This window comes from Lagopus leucura, unplaced genomic scaffold, assembly GCF_019238085.1.
Source record: "Lagopus leucura isolate 7727_CA_CO unplaced genomic scaffold, USGS_WTPT01 Super-Scaffold_73, whole genome shotgun sequence".
NCBI lineage: Eukaryota > Metazoa > Chordata > Aves > Galliformes > Phasianidae > Lagopus > Lagopus leucura.
In genome coordinates this window covers 52690741-52709298 of record NW_024962252.1, presented here as the reverse complement: position 1 = coordinate 52709298, position 18558 = coordinate 52690741, and the positions used below count along the sequence as shown (strand labels likewise).

At 39.1% G+C, this 18558-nt stretch overlaps 1 protein-coding gene across 3 annotated transcripts in view; it reads left to right on the top strand.

Annotated features, from left to right (window-relative positions):
- ARID1B (AT-rich interaction domain 1B) overlaps nucleotides 1-18558 on the top strand; it is a 316305-nt gene that overhangs the window by 71097 nt on the left and 226650 nt on the right. For all 3 annotated transcript variants that reach the window (XM_042895357.1, XM_042895359.1, XM_042895358.1), the window contains exon 3: nucleotides 3607-3747. In XM_042895357.1, the coding sequence (XP_042751291.1) occupies nucleotides 3607-3747 (141 nt within the window). The remainder of the gene's footprint in view (nucleotides 1-3606; nucleotides 3748-18558) is intronic.

Genomic DNA, 18558 nt, shown 5'->3' with positions numbered 1-18558 from the left:
ACATGGGGATGGCTGCACTGGGTCAGATCAAGGTTCCATGTAGCCTGTATCCCATCTCCAGCAGACGCTCTAATTGGATGCCCGGAGAAGAGTTGGAACAAAGCAAGCATATGATACTTCCCCCAGCACTTTTCAAGCCTCCAGCTCTTTTCAGCTCAGAGTCTTCCTGAGCCAGATGTGGCTCTGTATATTTGGTAACCCTCCGAGGATGTATCTTCTCTGAAATTGTCCAGTCTTTGCTGCAGTCCGCGTAAACTTTGATCTTTCAAAACATTGTTTGGCAAGAAGTTTAAAACATCAACTACCCCTGTGATTAGAGAACCTTCCTGTATCTCATTCTGAAGTTTGCTTTTTCTAGCTTCATCTGATACCTTCTAGTTGTGGTGGATGCAATGATTTTGTAACTTTCCATTATATTCTCATTTCCTGCTGTCTTTTCTAGTCTTGAAGGGTTCTAGCTTTGTACCCCCTGTTCCACGTCTTTGCTCATTCTCGTTGCATTTCTTGGAACCCTTGCATTTGATCCTTTCTAATAAATCTAAGAAGTCTGGAGAGAGAGATTCTTCCTTTGGAAAGTCATGTTTGTTAATTCGCATCTTCATTCTTGCTTGTACTGGATAAATGAGTGCAAGCCATCAGTTCTTTGCAGTCTTAATTTTCTTTTTAAACTGTTCTTCATTTCTTGCATACCAAGGCATCTCTGAATTAGAGGTTACATACCACCATTTATAATTCAGATATTTCGTTCTTGAGTCCATTTAGATCTATGGAGTGCGTCATCTTTAGCAGTACTTACTGTTCATTTGTCAGTTTGCTCCATGATTAGTTCCATCATAGTCAGACTCATTCTTTGAGTCACTCATGAAGAGGGATTCCAGCGACTCCCAAGGTTTTTCCACAGTGCATGCTGATGCAAAGCAAAAATAAATAAATTAAAAAAAAAAAAAATCATTAAGCTTTTCTGTGATATCCCTTTTTTCTATAATCTCCTTGTGTACCTTCACCATCACTTGGCACTTCAGACTCTCTGGCAGACCTTCTGCTCCTGACTTGTTTGAAGAAATGACTCACTGCTCCTTTGTTTCCCTTTTCTAGCTGTTCTTCCAATTCCTTCTGTCCTGCCTTATTACATTTGAAGTGCCAGAGTTTACAGTCTTTTTTGTTTTCTACATTTGGGCTTGGTGTTGACTTACCAAAGGATGCCTTTTGGTTGTGGAAACCAACTATGAGCCATGCTGATGTCTGTTTGCTCTTCTCAGGTCTCTAATAGGTTGTGAATATTGGTTCTCTGCTTTCCACGTGGTTATTGTTAAGCAGCTTTGATGCTGCCAGTCAGACTTTAGTTCTCCTAGCTGTCTGTTCGAGCTTCCTTCTAACAAGCTTTCTCCTTTTTATGTGTAGGTAGACTCTTTGAAGTTAAGAACAACAACAGGAGACTCCTGAGTTTTCATTGTTCCTGTAGGGATGCTCAATTTAGCTGTGTTGTGGTCACTGATACCTTGTGGTTCTGCAGCTGTAGACTTGGAACAAGATGATTCCTGCAGCTCAGGACTCAGCCAACAGCATTGGCTCTTTGTGCGGCCTTTCTTAGCCGCAGCTCTGTGGAACAGCCTTCAGCACTGATCTCATACTTTGGGCTCTGCGCTGTATTCCGCTTGTTCAGTTTACAGGCAAGAAGTTGAAATCCATCTTCTATTTGCCTGTGATCCTTCATAGCACAATGTTGTCAGTGTAGCCATAGTCTGTCCATGCCTGGCACTCCCAACACTTGTTCTTCCTGATGAGAACAAACTCCAGGCCCTTCAAGAGGTGGAGTTCTGTTTTCCTTAAAGTCTGACTTTGTCATCAGCTGTCTTTCATTTGTATTTGTTTCCTGGGATGATGCAAAAGTGTCCTGCTAATTGACTTCGTTTTGGGGATTTGCCATAGGACTTTGGTTGGTGCTTTAGTCTGAGGCTTAATATTCCAGTGATCCAGTTTCTCTACCACTTTCACCCTTTGTGTAGAAGGCAATTTATTGTTGGTTTTACTACTCGTCACCCTGATCAATCTACATCCTGTGTGCCTGTTTTCATTATTTCATTCTTCTCACCAGCTTCGCTCAATGACCCTGAATCTTCATGTCTTCATTTGCAGTAGCATGGTTCATGCTTTTGAACCACATAGTCTTCTTAAGTCATCCCTTCAGTTTAAAAATATTCATTGAAAGGTTTAACATGGTAACACAAACATTTTGGTGAAGTAGTGCCAAAGGAACTGATGTGCAAGGAGAAAAAGTTGGGTTCAAGTGTTGAGTTTAGAAGCTACCAAGATGTTGGACTACCAGCTCCTGGCAAAAGTTGTAAAAACAGATGAAGTTGTGATAGTTGAAATAAACCAAACAGCTAAACATGAGTTTAAATTTGACTTTATATTATTATTATTATTGCCCAGTAAATATCACTGTATTGTTGAGTGAATATAGTAAGCTAACTTTAGGTAGAATAGGTATGTGTTTGTGTGTTGAGTAAACAGATTTATCAGAGTATCAGAGACTCAGTGGGAACAATTAAGAGATCAAAGCATTTCACAGGCACTCAGGTATTCGAGATATTTGCTTAAGGCAGAGATGTGCAGGACCAATTGGAGATCTATTTCAGTTAGGAGAAATCCTGTGTTGCATGTAGCATTCATGTAAAATAATATAAATAATACTATTGTCTGTGGGAGAGAACAAATACCTAAAATGGGTAATACAGACAGAATTGGGCTTGTTGCATGCCTGCTCTTTTAAATATCTCAAGAAATGTCAATATCTATTGATAGAAAGCTTACCACCTAAACTGCTATAGAAAATTCATATAACAAAATGTAATTGACTTCATTTTGTTTATAACTTTAATTCTCTGTGTGGGGAGGATTTCTCAATGTATAATACATGCACATGTTTGTCCATTCATAGGACTTTTAATGGTTTACTTTATGCTGTGCTCTTTTTGGGTTGGTTTCTTGTTTAAAATGATTTATCGTAGTAGGTGTAGGAGAAAGAGATCGAACTTTCTAAAAACTAAGTCTCTCCAAACCCTAAGTTTTTCCTGTAAAGCTTAAATGCTCTCGTACATCTGAAAGCTAAAAACCTGAGGGTTATGGACAGAAAAAAAAAAAAATTCACAAAGATGAGTACTTTCTTGCTCTGGAAAAGATTGGTATTTCTCTTTCAGTGTCTGTTTTAGAGTTGTGCTGCTACATCCAGTTCTGCTTTTGGGTCATTGCAGCAGAATGATTCTTCTGTAGATGTGCCTCAATAGTGTCCTATGGAGAGCAAACATTTAAAATAACTGCCTGTGTGTTTTAAGCTTGGACATTATGGGATTGTGATGTTCAGAAGGATGGCGTTTTCCTTAGAAGTCCTCCCTGAAATGGGAGACGAGAGAGAGTGCTCTAGCTTGCTTCTCTTGCTCAGGCAGGAGGATCTAAGAGCTGATGTTGACTGTTGAGTATGAGATTGGTACGGGGGGTGAGGGCTGTAGCTGAGGATTATGCCTCCAGGCTGGTTAGCCTACAGATACAACTGAACTCAGCGCTGTGTTTTGACTCACCATTTGCTCTGCTTGGCTCTCCTAACAGATACCGCCGCAGTATGGTCAGCAAGGCGTGAGTGGCTACTGCCAGCAGGGCCAGCAGCCATACTACAACCAGCAGCCGCAGCACCTGCCGCCCCAGGCACAGTATCTGTCACAGGCCCAGCAGAGATACCAGGCCCAGCAGGTAAGCCCTGTCCTGCAGCATGAAACGTTCTGTGCGTGGCGAGCAGAGCCTGCCTGACCTCTTTTCAGGATTATGCTGGTGCAAACAAAATGAAATACACGGAGTCACTCGACATCCTTCCAAAAAGTCTTGGAGGATATGCACATGGATGCACACTTCTGGGGTTTTTTAGTATCAGCTTTTATGAGCGTGGCTGGTATTCATAACCCAGAAACTACTAATTCTGTATTCAAAAACGAGTATGGATCAGATGATGGTGGAGCTTGAGGGGGTTTTCTTTTGTTTTGTTTTGTTTTCCCTCACAAAACAGATGTCCTGCACTTAATATGGTCAGTGTTGGTTTGTTCTTAGTGTTGGTTCATTTTTTAGGACAGATGATTTGAGGGCATTTTGCAGCTGCATTATCATTGGGAGTTTTCTAAGAGATATTTTTATAATTGATATTACAGCTTTTACTTCGATTATGTACTTTGCCCAACAGGTTAGTAAAAACCCATAATTCAATATGCATTTCAGTTCTTGAATTGTATCTTATGTGCTAGCTATTAGAATTCATTTTAAATGATTCTGTTTTTAACTAAGATCAGAAGTGGCAGTGTCCTAGAGCTTGAGAAATACTTGGATTTAGATACTAAACAAAATGGACGTTTGTAGCCAAAAAAGCTGCATGTGTAAGCTGAGTTCTGTCTGCAGCCTCTGCTCTGCTAATCACAGAGAGCTGGTCTGGAAAGGAAGGATGAAGCTAAAGCTTGCTTGCCATTCTGGGAAATATAAGAAAAGTGAGTTGTGCTCAAGACTGGTATTAGTGAAAGCATCAGCACTTGCTTCAGATCACTAGGAGAAATTCGGTGAGGTGTGGCTGATTAATTTTTTGAATAATGCTGGTACAATGTAGAAATCTCAGTTTGGAATAAAAATATTATGCAAAGTAAACTTAACAAAAGATGTTGTAAGTAGCAGTGATGCAGGAGACTCTTCTCCTTTGATTTTAAAATTAAACTGAGGTGATTTCACTCTGTAATTATATGTTAATTTTGCTTCATCTACTTTTTAAAATTCCATTGAGAGTGTTAATTTGTTTTTCATTAAAATGCTGGATCATTTATTAAATAAAATTTTTAATTGTATTTGTGATATTCTTGTAAATGTTATATCTTTTCATCTCTTGTTGTAGGAGTCAGCTATAGGTAACTGACTTCAAGTTATAATGGACTCAGTTATAGGCAACTGACTTCAAATATTGTACTTGACTTCAATTTTCTCCATTCTTAGTTTGGCATTAAATGCTTGAATTGTCTATAACTTGAAAGTAACGTTCATAGGCATCTTGGTAAAATCTTAGTAGGTGAATTCTTAGTAATACAGCCTATGAGAGAGAAGAAAAACAGCTCTTCTGGTCTACATGTCACAGTTTGTGAAATTGAAGTAGGTTTGCTGCCTTGGACACTTCTTCATATTTTAAATACTGTCAGTTGAATGGATTGAGTATTTTAGTTTAGAGGTATAGAATACATGCTGACTATACAGGACTTATGAAATAACAAGATACTGATAAATCTGCTGATATTCATCCCAACTTTTGTTGTTGTTGTTAACCTAGCCTGTGAAGTGAGAGTTTGTGAAGTGGAGAGTATTGTAGAAGAGCAGGAATCATAGAAGAGGATAAAGGCAAAATGGGAATAAAACCTCCCATATAGTGCAGACTTCAGGGATATTAGATGAAGAAGAAAGCAGGGAGAGATTCACAGGTAGAAGATAGCAGCCTTGTTGTATCCAAACTACTACTCTGAGGATCTGGTTGTCTAAATCCAGGCACCAAGCATGAAACTGTGGTCTCTGCATTTTTGCCTGAATCTGCAAATGCAGATTGTTGGTAAGGAGTAATGACACAGCATTGCATTTGGTAATCTTCAGTCTGGGAATGACACCTGAAATTTTTCATGGCAGTTTTTATGTGTAGATGCAACTATTTCATATAAAAGTAAAAATCTAATGTAGTTATTTCACAGAATCACAGAATGGCCAAGGTTGGAAGGGACCTCAAGAATCATGAATCTCCAACCCCCCTCCCATATGCAGGGCCATCAACCTCCCCATTTAATACTAGACCAGGCTGCCCAGGGCCCCATCCAATCTGGCCTTGAACACCTCCAGGGACGGGGCATCCACAACCTCTCTGGGCAGCCTGTCTCCAGTTCCTTGTTGTTGAGCCTCATTAGAGATAAAAGCAGTAGTTTGTAACACCTTTGGTCTTGCTTCTTTTCTTTTCCCTATCTCCAGATTGGCTTCATGGCTGTTTTAGTATTAGTTTCATATATTCTAATTTAAAAATAAACTATAAAACCATACAATGTCGGTTGCACCAGTTAGCGTATTTTGATTTCTCTCCCTGCTCTTAAAACACCATTTCCTATTTATCTAATACTGTCAATTAGAAAATGCGAGGCAATCTCAATCTTACAAGGACTAATTATTAGTTCTTAACATTAGTTCTTAACATCCTTAGTTCTGTTCTTCTTTTTGGCTTGCAAATGAATTTAATTCCTGTCTTCTGTACTCTGCTAACCGCTTTTAAAAAATCTTGGTTCTTGTTGCTTATTGTGATCAAAATTGGCATTAGCAAGTCCTACTACTGAATTGCACCAATTCTGAGGAATGTACAAGTTGATACTTTCAGCATGTTGGCCTTGAGAAGGGAACGTGTCCTCTGAAGACATTTTTGCTACATACTGGCTAGTCGGAATCATAGGTAAGCTGTAAACTACAAGTATTCATCCTAGAGAGTATGGCCAATAATAAAGAAGTAGCTCCTGGGAGCCTCATCTGTGGTTTAGTACGTTATTATCCAAAGTGTTCTACACAACAACAAAAAAGGTTGTCTTTGCCTCCAAAACGTTTACAGCTTAAATATTAAATGTGGCAACAGATGAAGTTATATCAGTAAGGAGGTATGAATAAAAGGACAGTGCTGCTCAAGGTAGCTAGTAACATGAAAGGCATTCATTTAGTTGACTGTCATACTAGGATATTCCTTTCATTCTGTTGCTACAGTGGAAAACTGAATTTGAAGACCATTTACGTGGTTCATGATCTATTCCTTGAATGATGCCCAAATGCTCATTAACTTTAAAATGAGGTATTCTTTTATTTCCCAGTCTTGGAAAATGCTTACTATGATTGCCTGCCTTCTTGACAAGGAAAATGATTTTGAAGAGAAAAAAAAAAAAAAAAAGTATTAATTTAGGAAAAAGAATACAATTATTGTGAACGATTATTGAAGTTTGGGTGGCACAAAGTCTCCCAGTTAGAAACAGGTAAACAGAAATTATTTTTCACTCCACTTTATGGCCAGGGAGAAACACGATTTGTTTACTCGTAGGTACTGAGGTAGGAGAAAATGCCTAAGAGGATCCTTCTCATTCACTTGCTGTCAGAAAAAAAAGTTGCACACTCTACTCTCCTCAAGACATATAGATTGACTGAGCTGATTAGAAAATTCAATTACGAAACTTTTAATAAGTCTTAACTGATATTAAAGTATTCTCAAATGCAAATAAGAGTATGCCCTGTGCAATTTGATCAGCTTTCCTGACTCAGTCTGTGTAGGCATCTGTGAATCCTATTCAGTTCCTTATAGACTGAAAGTTGAACTTGCTTGTAACAGGAGCATTTGTGAGTTGCGGAAGTTTAATGTCCTATTTCAGGGTAAATAAGCCATCCCCGTGACTACATACTTTGTGATGGAAGTGTAATTCAACAGGTTTTACTTCCAGATAACAGAGTCCAGACTAGAGAAAGGGGACTGCTCAGTAATTTGCCTTCTTTTTCCTACTGTATTTTCTGTTTCCCTTGTAGGCTTATGCCAGTGTGTTTGTTTTGGAGACTATCAAACTGGAAGTAGGGTTTATTCTGGGCTGATGGTGGGCTTTTATGTGCCACCAGTTTCATTTTATGTGAAATCCTGCAGTGTGTTGAACTGACTATTTTATTATGTGAAGAAAACTGATACCAAGTTTCATACAGATAATGTATTTTTGCACTATTAGAATGTGAGTGAGCTGCTGCAGTCAGGTGTAATTCTTTGTGTTGTGCCTTTGAATTGGTTCTCATCTCCATTTCTCACGTATTGTGGATGTATGAGGCTATTGCTCCTTTTCTTTGACTCACTTGGATGCAATATGCAATCTTGTCAATAAAAGTAAACGGATAAAATAATTTCTGGGTCTGCTCCAGCGACTAGTGGCTTCTCATTCTTGAAATAAATACAGAGAGGAAGAAGGAGAATGGAATTTATTTGAATGTTTAAACTGTAAGTTGTTCAGATCTTTGTAAAATGGATCGCTTGGTGGCAGAAAGGAAGTTTCTTAAGGGGTGATTTGATACTAATACTGGCATAGTTTATTACACAGCTGTATTGTAAGCCAGACTCAGTCATCTCCTCTTCAAATCAGGACCTGCTGTGTAAAACACATTAAAGGAAGAGCTTTATTTTTAAGCACATTTATTGAAGGAGCATCAGATTCATTGATCATTAGATATTGCCAGTAGATGTAGGTATTTCCGTGCTTTTTAACACTTTTTTTTTTAACCTTTAGTGCTCTTTAAAAGAAAAAAAAAAAGAGAAGGATGTGTTATACTACTAGAGTGTTGCCCTTGGCAGGGTTTTTCATCTTGAAATAGCATATAAATGAATAAACGCTTCAGCTGTTTTCGCAGTTTTAAATCTTTTGCCATAACTAGTAGTGCTGTTTTTTTCTCAAGGATGTAATGTAATCGCAAGCTTAAACTGTCATCATTAAACATTATTTTGTTAAGATAGTTTGATGTGTATTTTGGGTTATTATACTTTCCAAGTAGCTTTGAAATAGCTGTGTTATATATTGTTTTATGTAGCATGTATTTGTATGTATTGAGAAAGGATCATACCTTACAGATTTAATATGTTGTTCTATGAGTTGGGACCCTATCATTTTTTTTTTTTTTTTTGACAGAAAAAGCAGAACTGAAAAAATAATTATGATCTCAACCTTGTTAGAACAAAAATGGTGATTTTATTCTACACCCATTACTGTTATCCTGAAGTCATCTTTTGTTTGAAGCATTCCTGGAAGCTTTCTTCTCACTGATTTTCAGGTTGGAGCAAAAATTATGCTGATCCTTGTTCTCAAAGGCAAGTATCAGACTGAAAGGAGAAAAAGGTGTGGCAGATCCTTAACGTGGATCAGGTGCTTGAACCTTTATGCAGCATTGCTCTTCCTGGTTAAGTGTGCACAAAGAGCTATGTGTGTGTCGTTTTAAACCATTCCTTTGTGGTTACTGTGACTTTTTAAGAAATGCCTTAAAGGAACAGTCACGTCCTTCAGGCTCATTTTAAATAAAAGGATAAAATGTTTTATAAACAAGCAAACAAACAAGATGCCCTTGCTAACACATTTTATTTAAATAAGTTCTAAAAGCTGACCCAAACCCTAGAGCTTACAGTGGAGAGCCGTCTTTCCCATCTGTGTTAACTCAATGCTCATGTCCACTGGGCAAAGGGAAGAGAGATCATAGAATTGCAGAATGATTTAGGCTGCAAGGGACCTTAAAGTCCGCCCAGTCCCAACCGCACTGCCATGGGCAGGGCTGCCCCCCACCAGCTCAGGCTGCCCATCCAACCCGGCCCTGAGCACCTTCAGGGGTGGGGCACACAGCTTCTCTGAACAGCCTGTGCTGGTGCCTCACTGCCCTCTGAGTAAAGAATTTGCCCTTAACAGCTAACTTAAATCTCCTCTCTCTTAGTTTAAAGCCATTTTCCCATGCCCTATCACTGTTTGCCCATGTAAATGCATTAAGACACACGTGCCTCGCTTGGGCACTACCCCAAAGACTCTGCAGAAGGAAGCACTATCCTGTGGGGTCGCAGATATTCTGTGATGTGGTATCCTGTGTGGATCAGCACATTCTTCCAGTGCCCTACGGACAGCTTTCTGCACATAGAAAGCAGGAGTCAGAGCAGGATGGGGGGGACTGCTTTCTTCTGCTGAGGCCTGCACGCGACAGACCTGTGTGCCATTCAGGAGTAACCCTGTGCAGAGAGCCCAGGCTTAGGGCCACAGGGGTGGGAAAACAGCGATGGGGTGCTGCTCTGAAGGCTGCTACAAGAGGCCATACATTGGACAGATCTCTTGTAGGAGCCATGTTGTTCTTCATAAAATGTTTGTTTCAGTACTAATGACTGGAATAAATTGACTTGGTTCTGTTCAGGGGGCTCTGAGAGTCATAAATCTCAGGTCTGTTTCTGAACTGGCAGCATGGTTTGAGCTGGTCTCAGTCGGCAGCCTGAGACTGTTGTGGAAATGTTCCCTGCGGACATCTGTTTGTAGCGCTGAGTCAGTGCAAGGTGGGACAGAGACAGCATTACCCCCGTTTGAAACAGTCTTTGAAAATGTGAACAAAATGTGAAACTAATTAATCTGTTTTCATGTCCAAGCTGTATGACTGTCATGAAAACAGAACAAACTGTATTGTGGCAAAATGCGTCAAATTATTGAAGTGATTTTGGTACCATGAGGATGAAGTTTTGTTTTCCAATTTCACACGAGCTGCTAAAGTTCCTTTAACAGTGAAATAAGCAGCACAGTAATTAATGCTGGCAAGCTGTTTTGGGGTGTAATAGTACAAAAAATGCCATTGTTGTAAGTTAGGAACAATAGCGTAGCATGCAAATATCAAAATACATTAGTATTTTTTATATATAGTAAGAACACAGATAGTTCTCAACGAGTACAAATTAAAGCTTTATACCTAAACTCAATTATTCTTCTTAATAAAATCCCCACTCTTTTATTAGAAACTGACACAAAATTAGCATTCGACTGCACCATAGTTCAGTCTGACCTCCTGCAGAATTTAGACGTGGGGCTTACATGTAACGTGCAGCTGCCCAAGGCTTAAAGTTATAATAAGGATTGTTTATCCTTCTGTCCTCTAACTCTTGTGTTGTACTCATCCACCACTAGATGAGTGGCTGCTCTTAGTATTTGTTGTGTTATGAACCACAGGAAATCTGGAAAAGATCACGCCTGTGTGTTAAATTGACGTTTGCTGCCAACCATGTAGGAAAGCATTCTTTGTGAATGTTGGCTATTATAGTTATATGAGAACCCGTAAGCAAGTTTAATGTTCAGAAGAGATTGGTGCCTGCCATCATGAACAGCAAGTGGCAACTGCTTCTTGTGCACCATAAATCCTTCATGGCTTCCGTTCTCTTCTCGGCAGAGGTGTCTAGTGCCTCTTTGCATGCTGTTCTGAAACGCTGGGCTTATTTTCTGTTTAAAAGCAATAATTTTCTTGCCAAGGTAGAAAAAAAAATACAAAGAAGTTATTCCTTTAAACTATTCAACCCCAAATCTGTAGCTTTAAGAACTCTTACTTCTGTTGGATCTTTGTTGGTTGGCTTGTACAAGATAGATCTGAGAGTGCATAGCAAGCAGAGAAATCTTGGACAAGCAAGTGGCTGGGTCGAAGTCATCATACATTACTATTCTATAACTACTTCTCCTTTCTTTTCCAGCTTCCTCTCCATGGGGCCTGAATTTAGAGTCATGGAAAAAAAAAAAAACAAACAGTATAAGTTCTTTTTTTTTAATAAAGACATCTGCCTTGGTACGCTGAGCACTTTGTTGCTAATCTGCTTTAGGGATATCAGACAGATATCAAAAATCGGGATACAGCTTTGATTTTTGTATCTGTAATGAAACTTGGATAGACCTGTGAGGAGGAAGGAGTGGGGAAGCAGGATTTCAGCGATAGGCTTCCAAACTCACACACCAGCATTCAAATCTTGACTTCTAGGCAAGCTAGCAATGGCCAAACCTCCAAAAAAAAGTAGCCTCTTTACCTTGCTAAACAGTGCTGTGATTTAAAAAAAAAAAAGGAAAAAGAGAGAAAAATTTAGGAACAGTATTTGTACATAAAGTTAATTTTTACCTTTTTATTTTTTTTTCCTTTCTTAAGTGTGTAATGTTTTTGGGAACAGCAAATGACGTTTGAACTGGTATGTACTCAATGAATGCTTAACTGATATCTTTGCCAGCTAGTCTAATTTTTGCTTTTATAAAGTCTTATCTTGTAAGCATGATGCTATAGTAACACCAAGTTAGTGCTGAGCCTGCGACTGTTTATCTCTGGCTGAGCTTACTTAATCAGCCCAGGAGTTTGGTGAAACTGTGACTCCTGCTGAGCTACATCTTCTCCCATTGGTGGGAATAGCTGCTTCTTGTCCATCTGGGGAAGGTGCTGTTTGTTCTGTGCAGTTTGTCTCATTCCAGGAAGAGTGTCAAAGCCCTCTCTTTTTTTCCCTAGTGGTTTGTATCTCGATTTATAATTGGTGTTAATTTTTCAGACTTGGAGAATTTTTTTTAATTTTTGTAGTTCTGAACTTGGTAAGCATGTATCACAGCTCATTGGCTTTTAAGATGAATGATACAGAGGCCCTAGTCCTGATCAGGGATTTTTTTTGTTCTTGTACTGAAATGAAGTTAGCGCACAGTATCGTCAAGAACCACAGGCAATGTGAGCCTCCTCTTTGCTGAACTGGGAAAAGAGCAAATTAGTCTGGGGGAAGAGGGAAGTCTTAACTCCTGTTCTCCACTTCTTTGTAAGCAGCCAATTGCTTGCATGCAACGAGTTTGTAGGTTCAGTGAACAGTAACAAAAAATCTCTGCAGCTCAAAAGCAGCTCCTATTTTTTACCAACTCCAGAAAATAGTATTTATAATTAAATAATCCTGAATGGAAAGACTTCTCACCTCAGCTAGAAAAACTTATGTGAAATCTGTCAGGGATTTGGTATGTTCTGTGTAGAAAAGTGTGTTCTGTCTTTTTCAAGGTTACAAATACAGTGAGATGCACATGCGTAAATGTGCTTTTCAGTGTTCTCAAATCAGTTAGTGGTTTGGCTTTGATCCACAGAATGGTAGTATTGTTGTTGTTACAGTGGTATTGTTTAAAGTTTCTAAATTCTGATTTCTTTCAGTATTTAAATCACAGAAGGTTAATTAAAGCAGTTCTTTATTCTACAACTGCTTGGGAATATTAACCTCACAAAGCCTGCATTAAATCATTGAAGTGATAGAATTGCATTTGCTTTATAAAATAACCTTACAAGAGCAAAGACAAAGCCATTTATAGTTCAATGCCATTAACTGCTTGGCATTTAGATATTAGCGTAGGAGTCTATTAATTAACTTGATAGTAAAACTCTTGGAATGCAGACTGATAAAAAAACTATTTTGTTTTAGGAGATGAGTGATCATGACTAGTGTTGCTCCTCTTACAACTCTCCTTGTTATTAAATGAGTATTTTACTGTTATTCTGAGATCAAAATTAATATCCCAGAAATAATTTTATCTGTACCTTTGAAACTTGGTTGTAAGTTAACCAGAATAGTACGTTTTTCAAAAGTTACCTGATCACTTAATAACCATTTACTTTATGATCCATTAATCTAATGGGTGTTCATAGACAAGTGTGCATATGCAAATATTTTACAATGTAAGTGCACAAACCCTGTTCTAAGAAAAAAATTGAAATATAATTGAGACAGTACAGTGAATTAAGTAATGAAGTTATGAAGTCTGAAAATCTAGATGATTTATTTTTCTATAAGAGCAATGTATATTCCAAATTTTAGTGGTCTTGTAAATTATACCTTACGGTCAGTTGCAATGCAGCAGTGTTCTTTTATGGTCTTTAAATTAACACATATTATTTTCCTCAGAGGTGGGGAAAATAAGTGTGTTAATATTTCCTGGCATAAAACTTACTACCGTATTTCTTCACTGCTCACATTTTCTCTAGTATGCAAATATGTTTGCAGTACATACATTTGATTTATTTTTTGCATTTTGAGTTGGGATTCTGTTGCTAAGACGATGTTATCTGAATATAGGTCAGCACTTATGTTATGTACAGACACAGGGAAGGAAGTCCATTCCAGTACTTCCCTTTTACTGCATTTCTATTACAGTGCAATTTAGAACAGCTTTTGGAATGCTGTTCCTCAGTGATCAGGCAACGGAAAAGTCCAGCCTCATCCTCACACTTCTCCCTGATGGCTGAGTACCCATCTACAACCTGTCTTTTGCATACATATTTTTAGATAAAAAATGAAATGTAGGTATAAAGGGTTTATGTTTTTTGGCTCTCTGCCTACAGAGTTCACAAAGGTCTTGCTTTGTCATTTTCACAAAGAGAGATTCTTGTTCTTATATTTCCTAGAAATCCTTTGCCAACATTTAGTGAATGTCACAGTTTTGGTTTGATTTTTTTTGCTTTGTTTTTCATTGATGTGTTAAAGACCAGTGGTCTGGTCACAGAAGAGGTTTAAGTTTTCACAATTTGCTCTCCACATCCTCCCATTCTTGGCTGCTCCCAACAGCAGCCCACTTGGGAATACTCTGTCTTGAAAACACTGTGGTTGTGGTGATGGTGTTGAAGGCTTTTCTATCATAAAGATGAAAGAAATAGTTTGCTTGTGCTGGCCTATACTGTTGTGTTGTGCAGTCCATTGAATTGCTTCTCTTGCTGGATGCTTCCACCTTTAAACTGTTGTTCTCTTTCTGTAAGTTTCTGCACACTTTCTACTCCTTGGAGTAGAACTGTTCCATGTGGTGGCTGGATTTAAGGGTTCTTGTGTTCGTATGGTCCTCTTTTTCCACAGTCTGCAGAGCTAGAGAGGACAGTAATGTAGTTAATACTCTGCTTCCAGCAGCCCCAAATGTGCCATGCAAACCCTCTTACATTTCAACAATTTCAGTCAACCCAGATAGTAGGTTTGGGCTGAGAAAACCCTCCATGCCAAAATTACTACAGGCTTTTCTTCATCTTAATTTCGGTTCCGTTTCTTAGGATTCTTCTGTTGTTGAACAGTAGTCAAACCTCACGCCAGTCATTTCTTTTAAGAGGCTCTGTGGTGGAGTACTAGGGAAAAACCCGATGCACTAACTAGTGTTAGACAGGTGTTGCCTGTAACATAATATAGGCGTATATTTAGGGAAGGAAAACAAACAAAAGAACAGACAAACAACCAGAGCTCTTCATCATTCCCTGTTTGATGTGACCACAGTGCAGTGTTGTCAGAGCTGCTCGCAACTCTTCCTTACAGAGTTGCAGGTTTTCATGAGCCTTCGGGTAAAGTCTTGGTTCATAAAGATAGGCCCCAAAGAAAATGCTGCAAAGATGTTTCTCAGCCTGAAGCACAGAAGTCCTTTCTCTGGGTCCCTCGCTCTGTTTGCCTGGAGGTAGCAGCTGCTCTCAGTGCAGCTTTTCTCTTTATTCCGTAAGCTGGCTGCAGGATTTCAGCTTGCGGTAAGCTGTGGGCAGTCCCTTGACCTGGTTTCTGCCAGCCAGCCGTATGCTCCCAGAGCCTCCTCTGTAGATGTCTGAGTTGGAGATGACTCTTGCCCACTTCAGCCCTCCATTTGCTCCACTTGCTGCTCCACTTCAGCCCTCTATTGCTTTCAGCTCGGTCTTGGGTTCACTGCGCTCCTCTGGGGCTGGCAACCCCCTTCAGTGCCTTGGGCCTGCTGAAGAGCTCAGAGCATTAGGAAGGGCAGGGCAGGACACTGAGTGGCACGAGACCTCGTGTGGTGGTTCATCCTGAAAGAAAGAATAGGACACATGAAAGTTGCCAGCACACTTTTCTTTGTTCATTCTTCTTTTAAGTATAGCTTTGTCACTTAAAGGATGGGCAGGGAAAGGAAATAGTGGGTGTAGAAAATGAAAGCGTGATTGCATGGTCTGGTCTTGTATGGTTTTTTAGGAAAAGTTCAAAAAGCTCTGTAAACATGAGAAAATTCGTGGAAATAAAATACTTGCTTTACCCAAGTTATATTTGTATTTCCCAGATTACATCTTCAGGTTTGCTATCATCTCTTTATTCACACTTGAATTTTACGTCTGTAGAAAAAGGAGAAGCTCTACTGTTGTGTTTTTTTTGCCTGTAAATTAAAAATTGAAAGCCATTTATCAGGCTATGCAATGTGAAAGTCACATTCTAATACAAACATCAAACTTGGGGTGTTTTTTTTTTCATGTGGAATGTTACAAGTATGAGAGAAGAAAACTAGAAGAAATGTCTTGTTTCTGATTAAATCCACTACTGATATGCTCTGTGATCCGTGGAATGCAGCAGTGGGGGAAGGAGAATAGCAAGATAAGGGTTTCAGAGAATGATTTCATCTTCGAGCTCTTCCTGCATCACTAGCTTAATGTGGCTCCTGGAGGCCATATAGACAAGACGTATGTAAAAATGGACTAGAATGTTTAGGAAGAGGGACTCATCTTTCATGTTAGTTGTCTCAGATTACCTGATATGTGACTTAAACTAATCTGTCCAAACAAATAACTTCCTTCCTCTAGGATGAGGGACGCTATTTTTGATCCTGTGTGTGTTTGGTGCATTTTCAGTGTATTCTACTGGGAAACAACCTTCCATAGTTAAATAGTCTGAGTTTCTAATAGCTTCTTGAGTAGATGGCATATGGACTTAGCCTTAATCATGTATTTGCTTAATTAAGGTAACTATAATTTGTAACAGTTGAGGCAATAAGTACTTTTTTTTTTTTCTTTTTCCCTCCTGTGTCTTGAGGCTTAGCTTGGTTGTCATTCTGTGGTAACGGGGATCATGAAGGGAAAAAAATGATGTTCCCATTGTAGGTTATATTTGAATTAGCTTAAAAAAGTGATCTAGGAAACAGTAAGTTGCCAGAATGCAAGTGAAGATATCCTAGAAGAGATGGCATTAAGTACATTGGGGAAGATTGGGAAGCTGTCTTTCTGATGATGGCTGGTCTGCATCTCAAGTATCCAAACTAGCAGGTTTTCCAAATTTCTTCAGGTACTCAGTGTACCTCAGGACAACTGTCTCCATTCTGGTGGTGGTAGCGGTTTGGCTTGAAAAGATCTAGGTATTCTGATAATGAGCAGAGTTTATTTCAGCACCTAAATATGCACTGTTATGCTGAAGGAGATTACTGTTTTGCACTTGTAATCAACCTACAGTGTGGCACCTACCAAGCCTTTCTTTCCTGGCATCACCTGTTTTTTCTGTGCAGTTAAGAGACTCGGTTGCTGACTTGAACACAGTGCTCTTCAGCTGCAAGATACCAGTTTCCTTTTCTCTAAGGCTTTAGTTGTTTTCTATTTTCCCCCCCTTTCTGACTCATTAACTTCAAAGTTCAAGGCACATGGATGTATTTCTTCTTGACCCAGGATCTTCTGCAGGAATCCATCTATGCCCTGTAGGACCTCTGCAGACCATCTGCCTGGCATTCAGGTGAAGTTCTCTACTTCTTTGTCCTTTGTGGACCATTTCCCACAGGGCTGCATTCTGTTGCCTGCTTCCATGAACATCAGTGTTGCATGTGCCCCAGGCATAACATTTTTTCCTGAGTGCAGTGCAGCCTTACCTACAATATTCCTCTAACAGGTTGGCTGTCCTTTGCTGCTTTTCTTGTGCTGTCAAACAGTGAGCAACTTGGGAGTTGATGATTTAGGTATTAGGATTGAGCTCAAGGTTGGTTGTATAGGGATATAGTACCATTTAGGTGAGGAATATTTTTTTTATTGTAGCTTTTTGCATGAGGATGAAAATAAAGAGAAATGTCTTAATCTTTATTTAATGACACAGCACACAAGGATACTTTGGTAAGTGATAACAAGGTACGTCTTTCTATAGCCATTAACATATCACTTGCCTTTTTTTCTATTCCATAGTATCCCATCAGAGATGAGTAAAATAATCTTATATGGTAGAGCTGTATATTTATCTTGAGTGTTTAACTGAGCCCTGAGCTCCATTCTCAGGTTGTGTGGGGGAAAAAAAAAACACATTTGGTTTCAATTTTGCTGTTGTCACATTGCTGTAGAATTCAGTGCTCTCATAGTTGAAGTCTTCTACGGATAAACTAACTAAAACAAGAATACAAGCACTAGCATAGTTTTTAATGAGCTTTTGAAATGTAAAGAGTACTATATATATTCCATAAATTATTTTGCTTCAATTTAACCGTCGTGGTACGTACCTTCCGGAGTGGCCATGTTATTCCTCTGCAGTTTGCTGCAATAGAAGTGGATGAAGCCTGAGTGATATTTCTCACTCAGCCTTTCTTTAAATGTGGTTTCCCTAAAACATTAATGATTTTACTATGTTTTCATTACCCATTTAAAAAAAAACTCAAACTGTATCAAAATTAGATCTTATCTCTTTATCAGAACTTAAAACAAGTGTGTGTTTCATCTACATGGCTTTGCACATTCCTAGTGCTACATTCATTCAGTTTTGCAGAGAAAACATAGATGTGTACAGATTCAGTTTTTTTAAACTAGGTCCAGCTAGAGATCAAAAGCATTACACTAATTTTGCTCATCACAAAGGGAAAGGTTGTCTATCTGTGGCTGTCTCCAGAAGGTTGCTGTGCAGTTGACTTGAGCTGCAATTTGGTGACTGGTAGCAACACCCAACTTTCCCAGGCCAGTCCTGCTTAATGAACAAAGCTGGGAGGCAGGGAGTTTATCTTTGGCAAGCTTTAAGTTGCGCCTTTTCACAGAGTGACCGTGTGAAGACCCAGCACAGTAAGATGTTGGTACCCAGCTACAAGACTGGGGAAAGTAAGAACAGGAGTCTTTGACGTCCCTGCAACCCAGTTTTTTCACTTCAAACCTCTGGCTTAGTGACACTCCATACCAGAACTAAAGACAGAAAGTTTAAAAAATAAATACAATATCAGAGAGCAAGAGCTAAGAAAATACCTTTCTCTTTCTTCC